We start from the raw sequence: 17,262 nt of genomic DNA on the forward strand, positions 1-17,262 counted from the left end.
GTGACTGTTTTCACTGTTTTGCTTAGACGAAAAACACTAGCCAAGGCGCCGGCGAGTCGCCGCTGCCAGGGGGAGGACCAGGGAAGTCCGCGGGTCCCGTGAGTCTTGCGTTCTGGCGGCGTCTGGCCACCTACGACCGACCCACGTAGAACCTCAGCCGCGGCTCTTGCGCGACGCTCCCCGGTTCTCGCCGCCTCTTAGGGGTCGGAGTCCCGCGGCCTGCGCAGCCTGGCTCTCAGGTAAGCACTGCCGAGTCCTCATCTCCTGCTCCGCCAAGCTAGCGAGGAGGCCCTGCCCTGCTCCTTCTTCGGCGCTCGGCCCTACCGTTTCCTTCTATCCCCGTGCCACTTGGGGTACAGCCGCAAGACAACCTTTGAGAAGTTTCTGGGGACCCTAGTGGTCAGGACCGGATCCTATATGGAGCTGGACACCCGCAGCTCCTGCTGCAGCTCAACCGAGCTCAGCGGCTGCCGGAAAGGACAGCCCATTCTCTGCCCCTGCCTTCCTGGCCTTGCGGAAGGAAGGGAAACCAACTACTCTTAGCTCCGTAGCGAGGAGGGGTTGGTGGGGTCTGGGGTACAGCCCCCCCCCCCCAATCCTTGTTCAGCTCGGTTGCATTATGCTGGAAATGTGTGCGCGTCATAGCATTTTCTCAGATCTTATCTGTTCTAGAGGGTTGGGTCACAAGACCTAGGACAGACAGACACAAAGCATGTAAATACACCTGCTGCTGATGGAGTCCTAGTTCTATAAACAGCACACCAAAGAACTGGGTGGTGGTGGCCGGAATCGGGAGGTGGAGGTGGGGGGGGGGGGGAGGCGGGAATCAGAAGTTCAAGACCTGCCTTGGCTACTTGCAAAGTTGGAGGGTAGCTTGGGCCCAATGAGACCCTATCTTTAAAAACAAACATTGAAAGAACAACACCCAGGTGGGCTAGAGATGCTAAAGACCAGTTGGAGTGGGAGGTAAGGATTTGAATGATGAGCTCAAGCTGGGCGAAGCTAAGCAAACACAAAGGCCTTTGAGGTAGGTGACATATAAGTTGGTGGCTAAAAAAGGGCAAGAAGGATTGTCAGGAGGCAGAGGGCAGGTCACCCGGACCATCCCTTCTTCCTGTCCACAGAAGCCTCTTAGGACAGAATCTCTTCTCTATCACCAAGGCTGACAGATTCAGAGAGATTCCTCTGCTGCTCTGCAGCCAGATTTAGAGGCTTAGCAGCCTAGGAGAGGTAAGGGAGAGAAGTTTTGGGGGCTGCTTGCACTGCTATCCTTCTACTGGGTAGGGATTCACATAAGAGCTCAGAAGGCTTGCACAGATGGGAAAGACAAGCTCTCTCAACCTCTCCCAGGGCAGGGAGGGAAGACCCTTGGGGGAGGTGTCTGGGGTGTCAGAATAGGTCCCACCGAGGCCCAGCAAGCTAGCCACAGAGGGTGGGAGGACAGCGAGGCTTGAGTCGTGGGCAGGAGCCTGGCCTCTGGAGAATGCTTTGAGGTCAGAGCAGCCCTTTCAGGTTAGGGTAGGAGAAACCTTGCCTCAGTTCCCTGGTCCCCAGAGACCTGGGCTCCCCGTGATGCTCTGCTCCTCCTTCACGATGTCGCAGCCCTCCCTTCTTTGTCCCAGTCTGCCCTCTTCTTCCTCTTTTTCCTGGTGGACCAGCTCCTTTCACTTCTCTATCACTGCACGTGCCCACGCCAGAAGATCTGTCGGAGAAGCCCTGGGCCCTAGGCTAGAGGATGGGGTCGGTGGGTCCCCTGGGCCATGCCTGCTCTTCCTTTGATCGGGACCCTGATGGTGCTTGTCCAGTGTTCCTAGGGAGGAAGCACAGGACATAGAGTCTGTGCATTGGAAGAGTGTCCTGTTGTGTTTGTGGTCAATACTTCAGTTATTCCAGGAGCACAGTCCTGGGTAGTACAGTGTGCTTGACTGCCTCACTCCAGCAGCCCCAATACTGCTGCAGCAGGAATATTTCAGATCGGGAGTTTGTCCGCTTGCTCAGGTGGAAAGGAGTACCTTGAGCTACTGCTGGATGTAGAACTGGCCAGGATGTCTGGCTCTGGAGGGGACCCCTGACCTATGGGTAGCAGGTGGTCACACCTGTGAACATTGTGACTACTAGGGATGGGTTCCCAATCCTACAGAGGAGTGTCACAGGTGGCAGCTCACACCTCTGGTCCCCCTTTCCTACCCAAGTCCATGGACAGACCTCTATCCTCACCCTGTGTTCATTTCCTCAGCCTGGTGCCTGTGTGGCTTCTGTAGACATTTCCTTCCATCCATCCATCCTTCCTTCCTTCCTTCCTTCCTTCCTTCCTTCCTTCCTTTCCTCCCTCCCTCCTTCCTTTCCCTTCCCCCTTCCTTCCTTTCCCCTTCCTTCCTTCCTTCCTTCCTTCCTTTCCTCCCTCCCTCCTTCCTTTCTTCCTTTCTTTTTCTTTATTTCTTTCGTTCTTTCTTTCTTGTATATCAGTATTCTGTCTGCATGTGCATCTGCATGTCAAAAGAGGGCATCAGATCCCATTACAGATGGCTGTGAGTCACCATGTGGTTGCTGGGAATTGAACTCAGCACCTCTGGAAGAGCAGTCAGTGCTTTTAACCCCTGAGCCATCTCTCCAGCCCTTTGGTAGACATTTTCACAGCCTTTTTTTTTTTTTTTTGACTGTCATAGCAACCTTGCTAGGTAGCTGTGAATGTCCCTGTGACTCCCAGAAGGGAAGTGACTCATCAAAGGTCACAGCAAGTGGGAGGCTGGCCAGGAATGCCATCCTAGACTGGCTTGCCAATTCCATAACCTACAGGAGATGGGAACCAGGCCTGGGGACACAAGCCTGTTGTCACTCCAGCTATTAGGAGGCCGGGACAGGAGAATCACAGGTTCAAGACTGGCAACATGGGCAGCAGAGGGAGCCCCTGTCTCAAAAGGAGGACTGGGATATAGGTCAGTGTCCAGTGCTGGCCTAGCACAGGTCTAGTGTCCAGCAATGCAAAATAAGTACACATCTAATATATTTGGAAAATTGAGAGGTCAGACTCAAACACCCTGGTAGTGAAGGGGACCTGGTCTTATGATTGGGAAGGATGAATATCATGTGTGGCAGAATCCAGGGGTTACTAGGAGTTCAGTGTTTCTCTCTGAATTCCACCTTGTGGCTCCCCCCCGCCCTCTTTGTGAACTTTCTCTCCAGGGCCCCAGCCCAGAGTCACACTGGCCTGCTGATATCAGCAGAGTAGCTTCTCACTGGCCAGGGCACCGCAACTTCCTGGTTGGCCAGGTTTGGATATGCTGTCATTTCCTGACATTTGTGCTGTATGGAGTTAATCGCATCTAAGCCTGTGGTGGTGTGGACAGAGCAGAAGTGCTGAGCGCTGAGGGAAAGTGGGCCTTCTGGCTGCCTGACCCTGTCCCACCTTCTCTGACCCGCTGCTGTGTCTCCTTCCTGTCTTACCTAGGCCTGTCCATTCTCTGCACTGGCCTCAGGGACCCCACCCACATGATAGGGGTCTTGTCATCTCTTTGGAAAGAGCCTTTTCAGTACTGAGAGTGAAATCCTGTTAGAGGTGACCCATCTGACTAGCCTTACCAACTGCGTCGATCTTTCCAGCTACCCTGGTCTATTCTTTTCTGTCTTTGGACAAGTCTGTTTCTACCTCAGAGCTTTTGTATTTGCTGTTCTCTCTAAGGAATGTTCTTTACCCAGAGTTTTCCAAGGCTGACTCCTCAGTCATGTGTTCTCTTGACAGAACACCAACCCAGATCAACCTTCCTACGTTTCCTGGAACTCAGCCTTAACTGTGAAGCAAGGCCGTGATAACTAGATAGAAGGCCGCACTGGCTTGTGTGTCTGTAGAAGCAGCCTTGGGCATGCGTGGAGAGACCTGCTTCTCTCTCAGGGTCTAACATGGCTGCTCTTGTTCCTACCATCAGCCCATATTCCAGCTAACAGGAAGGAAGAAGGACACGATCTGAAACTGGCGAGTCGCACTCTGCTGCTGTCCGCGTGGCCAGTCCCTCCTTCAGGGGAACCTGGAGAAAGCAGACTGATATCCAGGGTTCTGCTGGTAAGACTATGGGTCCCGGAGACTTGTCTGTGCTGTGTTCCCGTCATAGTGAACCACTCCACTGGCCCTAGCAGAGCTTTGCTTTTTAAGTACAAAGGTTTGTGTCTCCTCCCACCCCCAGCCCCATCCTTGGGAGGAAGACCTCAGGAGGGTAGGCCCTGCCTGCCCTGTCCCTCCCACACCTGAGCAGCACAGCGGGTTGCTGCTTATACTAACCCCTTGATCAGTCAGATCTGCTGGGCCAGCAGAGGGTGCATGAGTGAGGGAGGGTTGCCCCACTCACCTTTGTCACTGTCAGGACTGGGAAAAAGTGGAGATGCCCCTGTGGGAACCAAGTACACACTTCCCTCCTTGCTCCTCCCCATCAGAAAGCTGGAGGTGTGACAAATCAGAGAAGGCTGGGGGCAGGGTCTTGGCTGCCTGCTTAGAGGTTCCTGTCCCTTTCAGGAGGGACAGCACTAAAGTGTAAGGTCTCTGGCAAACCCAGAATGTCCCTGAGTCCCCCCAAGCCCTGCCTCTTCCTCCTGCTGCTTGGAGTTAGTGAACCCACAATGCTCCTTCTGTGTTACCGCTAACGCTGAACAGGGGACACCAAGCTCCTTGCTGCTTGTGCCACAGACAGGTCATCAAGCCACGACCTTTTCCTCTGAAAAGATTTCCGAAGCATTCCTGGAGTGTACAAGCTCGAGCGCCCTCGTCTAGGTGGAGTGTCTGGGACGCGGTGTGCCACCATGTCTGCAGAGTCCATCCCAGCCTGTTTCTGTATTGGTCACGTGTATGGCTCTATTGAGTCTGAATCCACCCACATCGCATTTGGGAGGCCCGTTCCTTTTGCAACCATTCGGGCTCATTCTTTCTACGCCCTCTTGTGGTCAAGGGCTAACACTGCTTCACTCGTGTACAATCCTTGCCTGGTTGCTGGCTGTTTTGGATAGAAATCATTCCCTTCAGATCACTGACCTAATACTGTCAGCCATGAGTCTTCAGGCTCAGCTTGTCCTGCAGGAGGCCCCACTACCATCCCTACACAGTCCTTTCACCAGGATTCCTTGCCAAGGGTTTTCTGGCCACTATTAGTCCCCTCCTTCCGAGGCATTCCCGGGACCTCAGATCATGAGCTCTCTGTTCCTCCAGGCTGAATGTCAGCCTTTCCTCCCAGATTGCTGCAAAGACACTGGCCTCTGGGCGACTCTGGCCTCCAGCCTCTCTGGGGAACCTGGCCCTCTCAGCTGACCCCTTGGCCCTCTTTGTACCTAGAGACCTCAGATGTCCCCTCCGCCTGCCGCGGCTTTTCCAGTGCAGCAGAGAGGGTCCTGGGCTCCTTTGAGGACCTAGTGGCTGTGGGTTTTGCAAGGTGGGATTAGGTGCTGTATCACTCAGCCTTCCCAACACAGTCCTGATGGGACATTCTACATCACCATGGCCTCACCAAGAGAATACTGGTCCCAGTGCCACTGCAGAGGGCACACTGAAGCACCAGGAGGCCAAGCAGCAGGAGCAGGGTGGGGACCGTGCTCGAGCACCTTCATCTCAGGAGACTGGAAGGTGGTGTCATTGTCTCTCCTGAGACAATATGGATGGTGCCCAGCATTGCTCTCTGTCACATGATGCTCAGTCACTGGGGGTGGCTTGTGTGGCTGTCAGGGCCAGAGGCTAAGGCAGAGCCTGAGAGGAGGGGGCAGGCTCTATATGGAGCTAAGAGCCCCCTCAGCCTTCTCCCAGCCTCCTGCTCAGCAAGTCCCTAGTACGGCCTGCACTCTGCACTGCCATTTTGGTTTTCCTGGTAGCCTTAGACCGAGGGAGGAGGGCCAGGGCCCTGTGCCCTAACCACAGGGGCTTGTCTTCAGGGCCACTGCCCGTGGAATGGCCAGCCTGCAGGAGGCCAATGGAAGCACAGCGTGGCCACCGCCCCCAGCATCCAATATCAGTGAGCCGCACCAGTGCCTGCTGCTGCTGTACGAGGACATCGGCTCCTCCAGGTGGGGTTCCTGGCCCCGCTGAGGGAGGGCTGTGGGTGGGCTCTCAGGGTGCTCTGGGCTGGGAACGGTGTCCCTAGCTCACCAGTGAGCCAGCTTCTGTGCCCCGCAGGGTCCGGTACTGGGACCTCCTGCTGCTCGTCCCCAATGTGCTCTTCTTCACCTTCCTGCTCTGGAAGCTTCCCTTAGCTCGGGCCAAGATCCGTGTCACCTCCAGCCCCATTTTTATCACCTTCTACATCTTGGTGAGTTTCCTCCCTTCAGTGACAAAAAGCCCATCTCTGCTTTAAGCACGGGAGGGGAATGAACAAACTGTTTCCGTAACGAGCATGCCTTGCGTTCCGCTGGACCCAGGCTCCCCCTCTTGCTCCTGCTGCACTGGGTCCTCCCTAGAGAGATGATGCCAAGGACAGACGGCACTCACCTGGCTTTCCCAGCTGCACCGGGGAGCCCCTCTGTCCTGGCTGCTGGGGGAGACCTAGCCTGTCCTTGGGTTGACCCACCTAGGAGTCCACATTCATACATTCGTACTGGGCCAGTAACAGGCCAGCAAGGCAAGGGAAGGTGGGGGCAGTTGGTAGACCATGCTGACTGAGGGAGGCAGGCGATTCCTATGGGAAACTGGGGAGCTGGCCCTACAGGGGTGGAATGGACGCTGGGTGAAGAAAAATGTGCACAGCTACATCTAGTCTGCCATTCCTCCACTTGGGTAATGTCCTTGTAGCAGGCTTACCTGAGAGGAGGGCCTGTTGTCTCAGCCTTCGGTGGGCCCTGTGTATTCTGCTTTTAGGATACCGAGGCACAGGCTCTGAGGGTGACCATTCCAGGGTGCAGGGCTCTTTTTTTCTGTCAGGAGAGGAGCGTGACGGGAGTATACCCACACTGAGACTCTCAGATGTCAGTCCCAGAGCTGAGTGACTCCCTGGTCCCCTCTGTGCTGAAGCTCTGAGCTTCTCACTAATGGTTGGTGGGCATGCAGGGAGACATGACCTGGGGAGCACTGGGGCTGTGGGCGTAGCCTCAAGGCACTAGCAGGCTGGTGAGGCTCGTGTCCTCTGAGGCGGTGGCAGTGGCCAGAGGCTGGCTTTCCTCCATCACTTGCCTAAGTGATAGAGCAGGGAAGCAGGAGGGAGAGGCCAGACCCCCAGCTGCCTGGCTCTAACCACGGGTGTCCATCAGGGCCCTGGGTGGGCGGCAGTGGAATGGCCCGTGCCTGACCATGTATTGTTCCTTCTCCGTCCCATTCCTTGTCTATTAAAACCCCCCACACTCAGTGGACCCTGCAGGAGAGAAGCCTTGTTGGTCCTGACACCGCTCCGCCCTCCTCTCGCCCTGCAGGTGTTTGTGGTAGCCCTTGTAGGCATTGCCAGAGCTGTGGTTTCTATGACGGTCAGCGCCTCTGATGCTGCGACAGTTGCTGACAAGGTGAATGGTGGCAGCCAGTCCAGTGGAGGCTGCGATGTGCCCTCTGCATCCTCATCCTGTGGGCGAGCCTCAGGGAGGTCTAGCTGGGAGGAGGCCACCCTCAGTTGACCCCATGCCTCTCTGTGCCCCAGATCCTGTGGGAGATCACCCGCTTCTTCCTGCTGGCCATTGAACTGAGTGTGATCATCCTGGGCCTTGCCTTTGGTACGTGTCTTTGGACCTGGGCCCACTCTCCCTACCCTTCTTGCAGTTACCCAGAGATGGCCCCTAGAAGGAGGAGCTGAGTCACCCCTGTACCTTACAGGTCACCTAGAGAGCAAGTCCAGTATCAAGCGGGTGCTGGCCATCACCACAGTACTGTCTCTGGCCTACTCAGTCACCCAGGTATGTGGTGGGGGTAGGGTCAAGGGTCATGTTTCTAAACTATGAGTGTTCCCAAGGAGGCACATGGACGAGCAGGGCCATCTTTCCCTGGACACAGACTGTAGGTGAACCTTGAGAAGGCTAAGAAATGTGTGGGAGCTAGTGCCTGTTCAGGCACCCTGAGAGTGTGTGCTGTGGGGTTTTGTTGTTGTTTTAAGGCTGGATAGGGCTGCCCTTAGGCTTTGTCCACAGGGTCTGAACTGCCCCTGAGGTAGGTCGGAGGGCATGGCCAAGGCATAGGCAGGGGTAGGGCCTGGCGTGCTGGAGAGCCCGGAGCTCTGCAAGGGAAAGCCAAGAGAGGCTTCAGTGGTGGGACTGAGGTGACTGCCTCCCCTCCTGCAGGGGACCCTGGAGATCCTGTACCCCGACTCCCATCTTTCAGCTGAGGATTTCAACATCTATGGCCATGGCGGCCGCCAGTTCTGGCTCGTCAGCTCTTGCTTCTTCTTCCTGGTGAGGTCTGGCGTGCTCCCTGGGGGCAGGTGAAGTGGCCCGGCCCGGCCCGGCCTCCCTGTCACCCCTGTCTCTGCAGGTCTACTCACTGGTGGTAATTCTCCCCAAGACCCCGCTGAAGGAGCGCGTATCCCTGCCCTGTGAGTACCTTCTGGGGCGGGGGCATGAGGGCCTGTAGCTGGGGAACCCTGGGAAGGGGCAGAACCCCAAGGTTTATACCCAGGCCTGAGGGTAGGGTGGTTCAGAACTCATGACCCTTGCCCCCCAGCGCGGAGGAGTTTCTACGTGTATGCAGGCATCCTGGCCACACTCAACCTGCTGCAGGGTTTGGGGAGTGCTCTGCTCTGCGCTAACATCATTGAGGGGCTGTGGTAAGAGGGTGCCCACCATGGGGGTGGGGTGGGTATGGGGCACAGTGGCCACCTCTGCGGCAGAGGGGTCCGCATTCCCTTGGGCAGGGCATGGAGCACAGGCCCTGGCCACGCTGACCTGCTCCCTCCCACAGCTGTGTGGATGCCACGACCTTCCTGTACTTCAGCTTCTTTGCACCGCTCATCTATGTGGCCTTCCTCCGCGGCTTCTTTGGGTGAGTGATGGCCAGACCTCTGCACGCTAATGTGGCTGGACCTGCACCTACTGTGTGTGCATGGCAGCGGAGGTGGGTGTGCAGAGGGCACGGAGCGGCACGTGAGTGCGTCTGTGTAGATGCTGTCTGCGTGTGCACACCCCAGAGACAGGGCTGCAGTTGAACAGTGCTGTTCCCTTGCCCAGTGTGCCAGCAAGCACCTCCTGTGAGCTGCTGTGCAGACAGCAGGGGAGCAGAGCGGACGTGAGTGTGCTTGGGGAGCAGGCACCTGGAGGGACCCTGGGGGACCACAGTGAGCCGGTGCATGGGTGCAGGTGGGGCTAGGCTGCAGGGACAAGGACAGGCTGCAGTGTGATTTGGTGGGGTGCAGGCAGGGATTTGCTGTCCTGTCAGCACTGGGTCTCTCAGGGGAAGCCTGGGCGAGGCTGTAGTAGGCTGTTGCCTGCTCCCGTCTGCACAGGCTGTGGCTCTGTTGAACCTCTTCTAGCTATCCTGAAGACAGTGAGCAGGTTCAGGAGTAACGGTAGTCATATGCTGCAGGCATGGGGACGCACTTGGCCAGGGTTGGTGAAGGCTAGGGTTTAAGTATCATCTCCCCTAAGGGAGACCGGCCTATCGGTGCTGAGGTATAGAAACTCTCGCCCCAGCTCTCAGGAGTGGGTGGGTGGGACCAGCTTCAAAGCAGATCTTGGTGAGCTCAAGGGTTCCTTCAGGGACCCAGGCTCCTCAGCTAGGCTTCTGGCTCTGCTCCTCCTGACAGCAGTGACTTCTCTGCTCTCTCACCAGCTCAGAGCCCAAGATCCTTTTCTCTTACAAATGCCAAGTGGACGAGGCTGAAGAGCCAGACATGCACCTGCCGCAACCCTACGCCGTGGCCCGGCGCGAGGGCGTAGAGTCTGCAGGCCCTGTGGGGGCCTCGGCGGCCAACTACTCCAGCACACAGTTTGACTCTGCCGGGGTGGCCTACTTAGATGACATTGCCTCCATGCCCTGCCACACAGGCAGCATCAACAGCACAGACAGCGAACGCTGGAAAGCCATCAATGCCTGAGTGGGCACCTCAGCATGGAGAGGCCTGTGAAGACAGAGGGGCTCCCGGTGGAGCGGGGTGCAGTTGGGAACTCGTGTGGAACCCCTGGGCAGGCATACCTGCGCCCCAGCTCTCCTGTTCTTCACCCCAGGTCCCCTTTGCCTCTGTGCTCTAATTTGGGACTGCACCTTCCCAGGCTGCATTCCTGCTGGGGTCCTGCCTGCCCAGCTCCTGCCCTTCACAGCTCAGCCTCTTGGCCTCGAGGCTGCAGTGTATATATTTTCTTGATCTATTTTTTAATAAAAGCATAAAGAGTAGTAGATGTGGGCCGATGCTTCTCAGCAGCAGGGCCATACAAGTGGTAGGGTGGCCCTCAAAAAAGGGGTGACCCCAGAACTGGCTGCCAGGACAGGGTGAGGGACAGGTCACTGGTTGGAGGGGAGGAGACTGATGTGGAAGGAAGGGAGTTCTGTGGAGACAAGGTCTCCCTGCCATGTTTGGTACAGTGTAGTGGAGCTGTGGTCCCTACCGCCTCAGTTCCTTAAGCTGTCATCTCAGGCCACCCCTCTCCAGTTATGTCATCTGTAAAGTACAGGCAAAGGGACCCATCGGACCCTGTGTGCTACCACTTGCCTGCCAGAGAAACTCATTCCAAGTCTCTGGCCCAGTGCCGGACACTGCAGGGATGCTGACCGAGAGAGAGCACAGTGGTAGCTGACAGGAACCGTGGGAGAAAGTGCTGGGAGTGGGCTGGAGCGGCGGCTCAGTGGTTGGGGGCCCTGGTTGCTGGAGCGGGCTGGAGCGGTGGCTCAGTGGTTGGGGGCCCTGGTTGCTGGAGCGGGCTGGAGCGGTGGCTCAGTGGTTAGGGGCCCTGGTTGCTGGAGCGGGCTGGAGCACTGGTTTATCAGTTAAGAGCACTGGTTGCTCCTCATGCAGAGGACCTGAATTTGATCCCCAGCACCTATGCGGTGACTTAAAATCATCTCTAATTCCCATGCCAGGGGATCTGCCCTATTCTGTCAGACACCAGACACATATGTGTTATACAGACTCCTTGCAGACAAAACACCCATGCACATAGAAATAAAATCAAAAAAGGCTGGAACTGTCGGGTGCTCCGTAAGGTGTGGTATAGAAAGGGACTCAGTGTGGTTGGTGACATCTAAGCGGAAGGTCTGCTAAGGTTATAGTCAAGCCGAGTGGTCAGAGCCAAAGGCGGTCACAGCTCAGCTGGGTATCTGCCTGCCCCAGAGGCTGGCCCTGAGGCCAGGTGGGTGCCAAGGACATGGCCGTTAACATCTTGTCACAAGGTAAGGCCCTCATAGAAGGCCCAGAAAGACATTGACAGGCCTGGACATTGCACATGACCTGGCCTGGTCAGTAGACCTCAGTCCTGGTGGTGAAGGGACAGATCACAAAGCCACCGGAATCTCTAGGAGCTTCTCCCAATGGTGCACTTGGAAGTGTGCCCTGCAGGAGCAGAGAGCTTGCCTGCACTGAAATGACAGCAGCTGTTGGAACCAAGGAGGGCTGGGCAGTCGGGTCTAGAGTTGGGGTCACGTCTTCATCTTTTCTCTGTGTGTGCGCCTGTGCAGGCAAGTGTGTGCATGTGTGTGAGAGAGTGTGTATGAGAGAGTGTGTGTGTGTGTGTGTGTGAATGTGTGTGTGTAGTTGGGAGGAGTAGGCTGTGACATCACAGTAGCAAACTTGGCTTGTCAGAGCTGTCACTGGGCAAGCTGTTAGGAGCACAGGGAGGGAGGGAACCACCACAGAGCTGAGGCAGATGCCAACTTTAAAAAAAGATTTATTTTTATTTATGTGACTGTGTGTATGTCTGTGTGGGTGTATGCTATGCTGTGTGTGTGTGTGTGTGTGTGTGTGTGTGTGTGTGTGTTGGGGGGCGGGGCAGGTGTCCACAGAGACCAGAAGAAGGCATTGGATCCTCTGGAGTTACAGGGCATTTTGAGCAGCCCAAAGTGGGTCCTAGAAAAAATAACTCAGTTGTGGTGGTTAGTTTTATGTCAACTTGACATAAGGCAAAGCCATCGGAGAGGAGGGAACTTCAAATGAGAAAATGCCTCTGTAAGATCAGGCTGTGGGCAGGCCTGTGGGGCAGTGACTCTCAACCTTCCTAATGCTTATGTTGTGGTGCCCTCCAACCATAAAATTATTTCTGTTGCTACTTTGTAACTGGGTTTTGCTGTAATGAATCATGATATAAATATCTGTGTTTTCCAATGGTCTTAAGTGACCCCTGTGAAAGGGTCATTTAACCCCATAGGGGTCATGACCCACATGAGAACAACAGATTGAGGGCATTTTTTAGAATTATGATTGATGTGGGAAGAGACACTCCTGGGCTGGTGGTCCTGGGTTCCACAAGAAATCAGACTAAGTAAGCTGAGAGAAGCTAGCCAGTAGACAGCAGCCCGCCACGGCCTCTGTACCAGCTCCTGCCTCCAGGTTCCTGCCCCGTTTCAGTTCCTGTCCTGACTTCCCTGGATAATAAGCTGTGTTATGAAAGTATAAGAAAAATAAAACCCTTTCCTTCCCAAGTTGCTTTGGGTCATGGTGTTCCATCACAGCTACAGGTACCAGCCCTCTCTAAGAGTGGTCTGCTCTAAACCACTGAGCGATCTCTCCAGCTCTTCTGTCTTTGTTTTAAAAATAAATACAGGGCTGGAGAGATGGCTCAGCAGTTAAGAGCACCGACTGCTCTGCCAGAGGTGTGAGTTCAATTCCCAGCAACCATACAGTGACTCACAACCATCTGTAATGGGATCCGATGCCCTCTTCTGGTGTGTCTGAAGACAGCTGAGGTGCGCTCATATAAATAAAAATAAATAAATCTTGAGGAAAAAAATAAACACTGTTCACACACGGGAAAGCAAACAAAGCACGCTGTAAACTTGCAGGTTGAGAGGTGTAGGAGAAGATGACCTCCTCCCTCCGTCCCTCTGAGTTTGAGTCTCACAGGGCGGGGCGGGAGCTGGGTGACCTGGAGCTAGCTGGTGTCCCTCCCGTGTCCGGTGCTCACCTGGAGGCTGTCACCACTTCACCTTTGTATCTTGAAAGCCCTGCAGCTGTTAACACCCCATTGCAGTCTTTCCAGGCAGGTGGGACAAGGACTCCTCTGTTTGTGGGTGCTCACTCGTGACCAGCAAGCACTCTGGATAGACTTGGTGTTGCCACAATCAACAGTGCAACTCCAAATCCTTATAAATTGGCCTGGGGGGCGGGGGGGACTTACCCAAGAGCAGTTTCTGAAATTCACAATTAAATTAGTTTTAATCAGTCTTCTGCAGGGACTAAGAGTTATTCTCCCAGATATGGCCTTAGTGTTTGGTTTTTGTTTGTTTGTTTGTTTGTTTGTTTGTTTTTGGTTCCCTACTGTAATAGAAGCCCTGGCTTTTTGTGTGTTTGTTTTTTTGTTTTTAGGAGAGGGGGCTGGGTACATATCTGTTCCTAACTGAAGACTATCGAAGCCTGTGCTTTCTAGCCTCCCCTGAGTGATGTGGGGGGCCCGGCAGGCAGGTTCTGCTCAGGGGGCTGGAATGGACAAGCCACACTCTCAAAGAGAGAGACTGGGCTCTTTCCAGCTCTAGGGTGTGTGTGTGAGGGGTGGGGGGTGGGTTGCTTTTGTTTTGCAATGGCTGTAGTAATGGTAGCCATCTTGAACCAGGTTAACTTGGGGACCAGCAGCCTTTCATTCAACAAGATACAGGGTCTGATATTCTGACACCACCTGTCATGGCCTTGGAACTCAGCTTTCCAATGGCTTTTGGAATGTGCAAGATAAATGGCTATCTTGTTTAACCACATTGGGTTCTCCCCTCACACTTGAACCTAATCTTAGCCAACACACCAGGCTGCCAGTCACATGCTGTGCATGCCTTGTCTTTCTGAAGAGCCTGCCTTGGGCAAAGACTGTCAGTCAAGCAGCCAGCCTGACTGCGGCTTATGCCAGCACCTACTGCTTTGAACTCTCCAGGGATGAAATCTCCAGGCCAACTGCAGCTCTTTGCTGCCAAAGCACTCCGGCTCCTGAAGGCTTTGGCCACTGTTTGGAGCCCTGTGTGAGAGAGCTTTTTAACCATCATAAGCCTGGGGGAACTCTAGCAGCCATTTTCATCCAAAAACAACAGCAGAAAGCATTCGATTGGTGCAAATACGGTTCCTTATTTGCATGAAGGACTGTTATGATTGTGGACAAAGTGGTCCCTCATTTCCAGGTTGTGAATAAAGTAAAGTTCTTTATGAACAGGAAGGGCTTGGTTGTGGTTGGTGCAGACACCCTTCACACACACACACACACACACACACACACACACACACACACACCTTTGAAGGCTGCAGGCATATTCTTCCAGTCTGGTGAGCATCCTGTGCTGCCCTCTGGTGTCATTACAAGAGGCGCCTCAGCATCGCCTCTGAAGGTAGCTGAGGACTCCCACAGAGCAGTGGGTTGGCAGATGGCGGGAATGCTGAAACTGAAGGAAGATCAAGCATCCCAGGTGAGGAAGGGGCGGCTGTGTAACTGACCCAGAGGCCAGGGCCTGGGCTGGCTGCCTGAGCATGCCTGGTGGCTGGGTTCTCATATCACTCTGCTCAGAGTCCTCAGATCTGCATACTGCAGCCTGCTGTGAGGCATGTGCAGGGCAGCTGCAGTCAGATCCTCTTAGGTGGCCTTGCAACACAGAATCAGTTCCTCAGTCTGCCTGGGGTCTCCTGGGATTCTGCAGAGGGCAACTTGAATAGAGCTGAGAAACACAAAGCCAAGGAGACGGGTCTGTAGCTACAGGGATGTGAGCCTCCACTCCCTAGGTTCTGAGGACCGGGACCCAGATAGTTAGGGTGATAGTTCATGGGCCACCACTGCAAAAGGGCCTTCTGGAAGTTTCCTGTGCTTTCTTCTTCTCTGGTTTCAAAGGCTAACCCCGGTCCTTATTAGTGTTGTAGGTCCTGGTCCTTATTAATAGGATATGTTATAGGCCTGAAAAAATGCTTTTAAAAATAATCAGCATTCAGAATTTCAACAGTCCCCTCCTCCCACCATATTCTGATTTTCTGCATCCTCTCGATTAGGGTTGTACTGCTGTAAACAGACACCATGACCAGGGCAACTCTTATAAGGACAACAGTTGATTTGGGCTGGCTTACAGGTTCCGAGGTTCAGTCCATTATCATCAAGGCAGGAACATGGCAGTGTCCAGGCAGGCATGGTGCAGGAGGAACTGAGAGTTCTGTGTCTTCATCTGAAGGCTGCTAGCAGAATACTGACTTCCAGGCAACTAGGGTGAGGGTCTTAAAGCCCATGCCTACAGTGATACACCTACTCCAACAGGGCCACACCTTCCAATAGTGCCACTCCCTGGGCCAAGCATATACAAACCACCACACCGTCGAGGCAGTCACAGAATGTGACACTCCCAGACCGGGGTATTCTATCCTCAGGTCCTCCGTCCTGAGGGCTGTCCTGTAGATTCTGCACATGTGTAAGCTTTAAATGTCACCATGTAGTGCAAGGGTGACGCCTCACAGGCTGCTCAGGCATTGCAGGCAGCTGCTGCCAAGCACCATGTGCACAAGGGAGAACCAAGCGCACCCTGCCAGTCTGGCTTCAGGGACACGCCCTCAGCAGTCCAGCCAATGAGCTTCTCAGAAGGCTGTCTCAGTTTCTGGTATTTGGCAGACCTGGGGGCCATGGTGATGAAGGCTCAGGGACAGGCAGACTCCAGAGTTTGGAAAAACTAAAAGACATATGGCTTCTGCCGCAGCAGGCAGAGGGTTGTTGCTCCAGGCCCTGAGGCTGGAGGTTCACTGCAAGTCGGCTCTGCAAGTCCGGCACTCACCTTAGCTCTAAGCAGCATCTCATAGTGTCACCAAATGTCATCTGCTGGATGCTACAGCTCCTAGGTGAGCCTCAGGGATTGGAACCTTCAGCTCCCACAGCTGCTGCCGTAACAGCTCAGGTATAGGGCATCCCAACTCTCAGACCCTAGTAGTGGTCTTGATTCTAAAAACCTTTGGTTCCTGAGGTGGGTGGTACCCTGCTCTCCCAGCAACCAGAAACACAGTTTCTCTTCTGTTTCCCATCAGCCTTGGCTCTCTGCCCTCTGCCCTCTGCCAACTGCCTGGTGTCTCTGCTTCCAGCAGCCCTTGCTCCTGTGTTCCAACCATGACTAGTAATCTGTAGTCAAAAGGAGGTGTGGTAAGGGCTCCCTGCACCAACCAGGCCATAGTCCTTCATGTCCCACCAGGGGAAATGCTCCCTTTGGTCTGGGCAAATAAACAAGGACAGATTCTTCTCAGTTCACTGGAGGCTGGTGGTACCCAGATAGCCTGGTTCAAATTGTCTGAAGGACCAACTTTGTGCTTAGCAGTCAGTGACTGTGGTCACAGAGTGGCTCCTTCAGGCTTCTGCATAGGACTCAAAGCTTCAGGCTGCCCAAGAGACGCAGCTGACTGACATTCTTTAGCTCAAAGCAGAAGCTAAAGGGGGGGGGGCAGGGATGGGGGGGTGCGGAGACCTGGCCAATGTTCTTAACCACTCCCAGAAAACAGTGTGGCCTTCCACCAAAAGCTTGAGGAAGGCAGGCACAGCCCAACTAACAATCTTAGTGGCCTTTAGCAGTGTCCATTCCTTACTCCTAAATCTATACTTCAGCCTCCTCTGCACGCCAGAGCTGACTTCTGTGATGGAAGACCGACCGTAATAGAACCCTTGCTCCGACTTCCCCAAGGAATTTTGCCAGTGGGAGGTAGGGGTAACTGCATGCCAGGCCAACTTTCTACCAGCTAAACTCCAGGGCCATGGACTAACTTGATCACTCCTCCCTAAGGAGTGATGGACCCATCCCTTGGGCCCAGACAAAGTCTCCAGCCAAAGTGCGTCTGGAATTCTGCAGAATGCAAAGTGTTTGCTGAATAATTTTGCTTCTTGGAGGAGGAAGCTATTCCAGCGGCATGGCAGAGCCAGGCCAGGGCTGGGCACAGGTGGGGCACAGTACCAATGAACCTCCAAGCACCTGAATCCACCTTTGACCTGATGGAGCAGGGCCCAGCGGGGTGTTCAGGCACAAGGACCAGTGCAGCTGCCTTTTGGCACAAGCCACTTCTGAGTTGAGTTCTCAGCACTTGAACTTAGAAGAGCCCAGCGGATGTGAAAGAGAGGGAGACGAAAGCCAAGGGATCCCTAGCCCCACACGAAGAGAGGTGGACACTGAGGCAGTTCTGAAGGTGAGCAAGGGGTGAGTGGGGGTGGGACAGGAGGGAGCACGGGTCGGTGCTGATTTAAACGAGGTCAGACCCT

At 54.6% G+C, this 17,262-nt stretch overlaps 1 protein-coding gene across 2 annotated transcripts; it reads left to right on the forward strand.

The window, feature by feature from the left end:
• Positions 1 to 10,267, forward strand: Tpra1 (transmembrane protein adipocyte associated 1). 2 transcript variants are annotated; one of them, XM_052174294.1, is made up of 12 exons: positions 1 to 239; positions 3,924 to 4,057; positions 5,905 to 6,036; positions 6,146 to 6,278; positions 7,372 to 7,458; positions 7,590 to 7,662; positions 7,763 to 7,842; positions 8,224 to 8,334; positions 8,414 to 8,474; positions 8,603 to 8,705; positions 8,840 to 8,920; positions 9,707 to 10,267. In XM_052174294.1, exons 3-12 carry the CDS (start codon positions 5,921 to 5,923, stop codon positions 9,969 to 9,971), a joined length of 1,110 nt encoding a protein of 369 aa, XP_052030254.1. In that variant the 5' UTR covers positions 1 to 239; positions 3,924 to 4,057; positions 5,905 to 5,920; the 3' UTR covers positions 9,972 to 10,267. The 2 variants fall into 2 exon arrangements, with proteins under 2 accessions (XP_052030254.1, XP_052030255.1); XM_052174295.1 differs by lacking the exons at positions 5,905 to 6,036; positions 6,146 to 6,278.
• Positions 10,268 to 17,262: the final 6,995 nt, after the last annotated feature.

Source organism: Apodemus sylvaticus, chromosome 2, assembly GCF_947179515.1.
Source record: "Apodemus sylvaticus chromosome 2, mApoSyl1.1, whole genome shotgun sequence".
Lineage (NCBI taxonomy): Eukaryota > Metazoa > Chordata > Mammalia > Rodentia > Muridae > Apodemus > Apodemus sylvaticus.

Coding starts and splice junctions, on each gene's coding strand:
- Tpra1 (XM_052174294.1), top strand. CDS start 5,921: ATGGCCAGCCTGCAGGAGGCCAATGGAAGCACAGCGTGGCCACCGCCC. Junction 6,037..6,145: donor GAGGACATCGGCTCCTCCAG/GTGGGGTTCCTG, acceptor TGTGCCCCGCAG/GGTCCGGTACTGGGACCTCC. Junction 7,663..7,762: donor CATCCTGGGCCTTGCCTTTG/GTACGTGTCTTT, acceptor TGTACCTTACAG/GTCACCTAGAGAGCAAGTCC.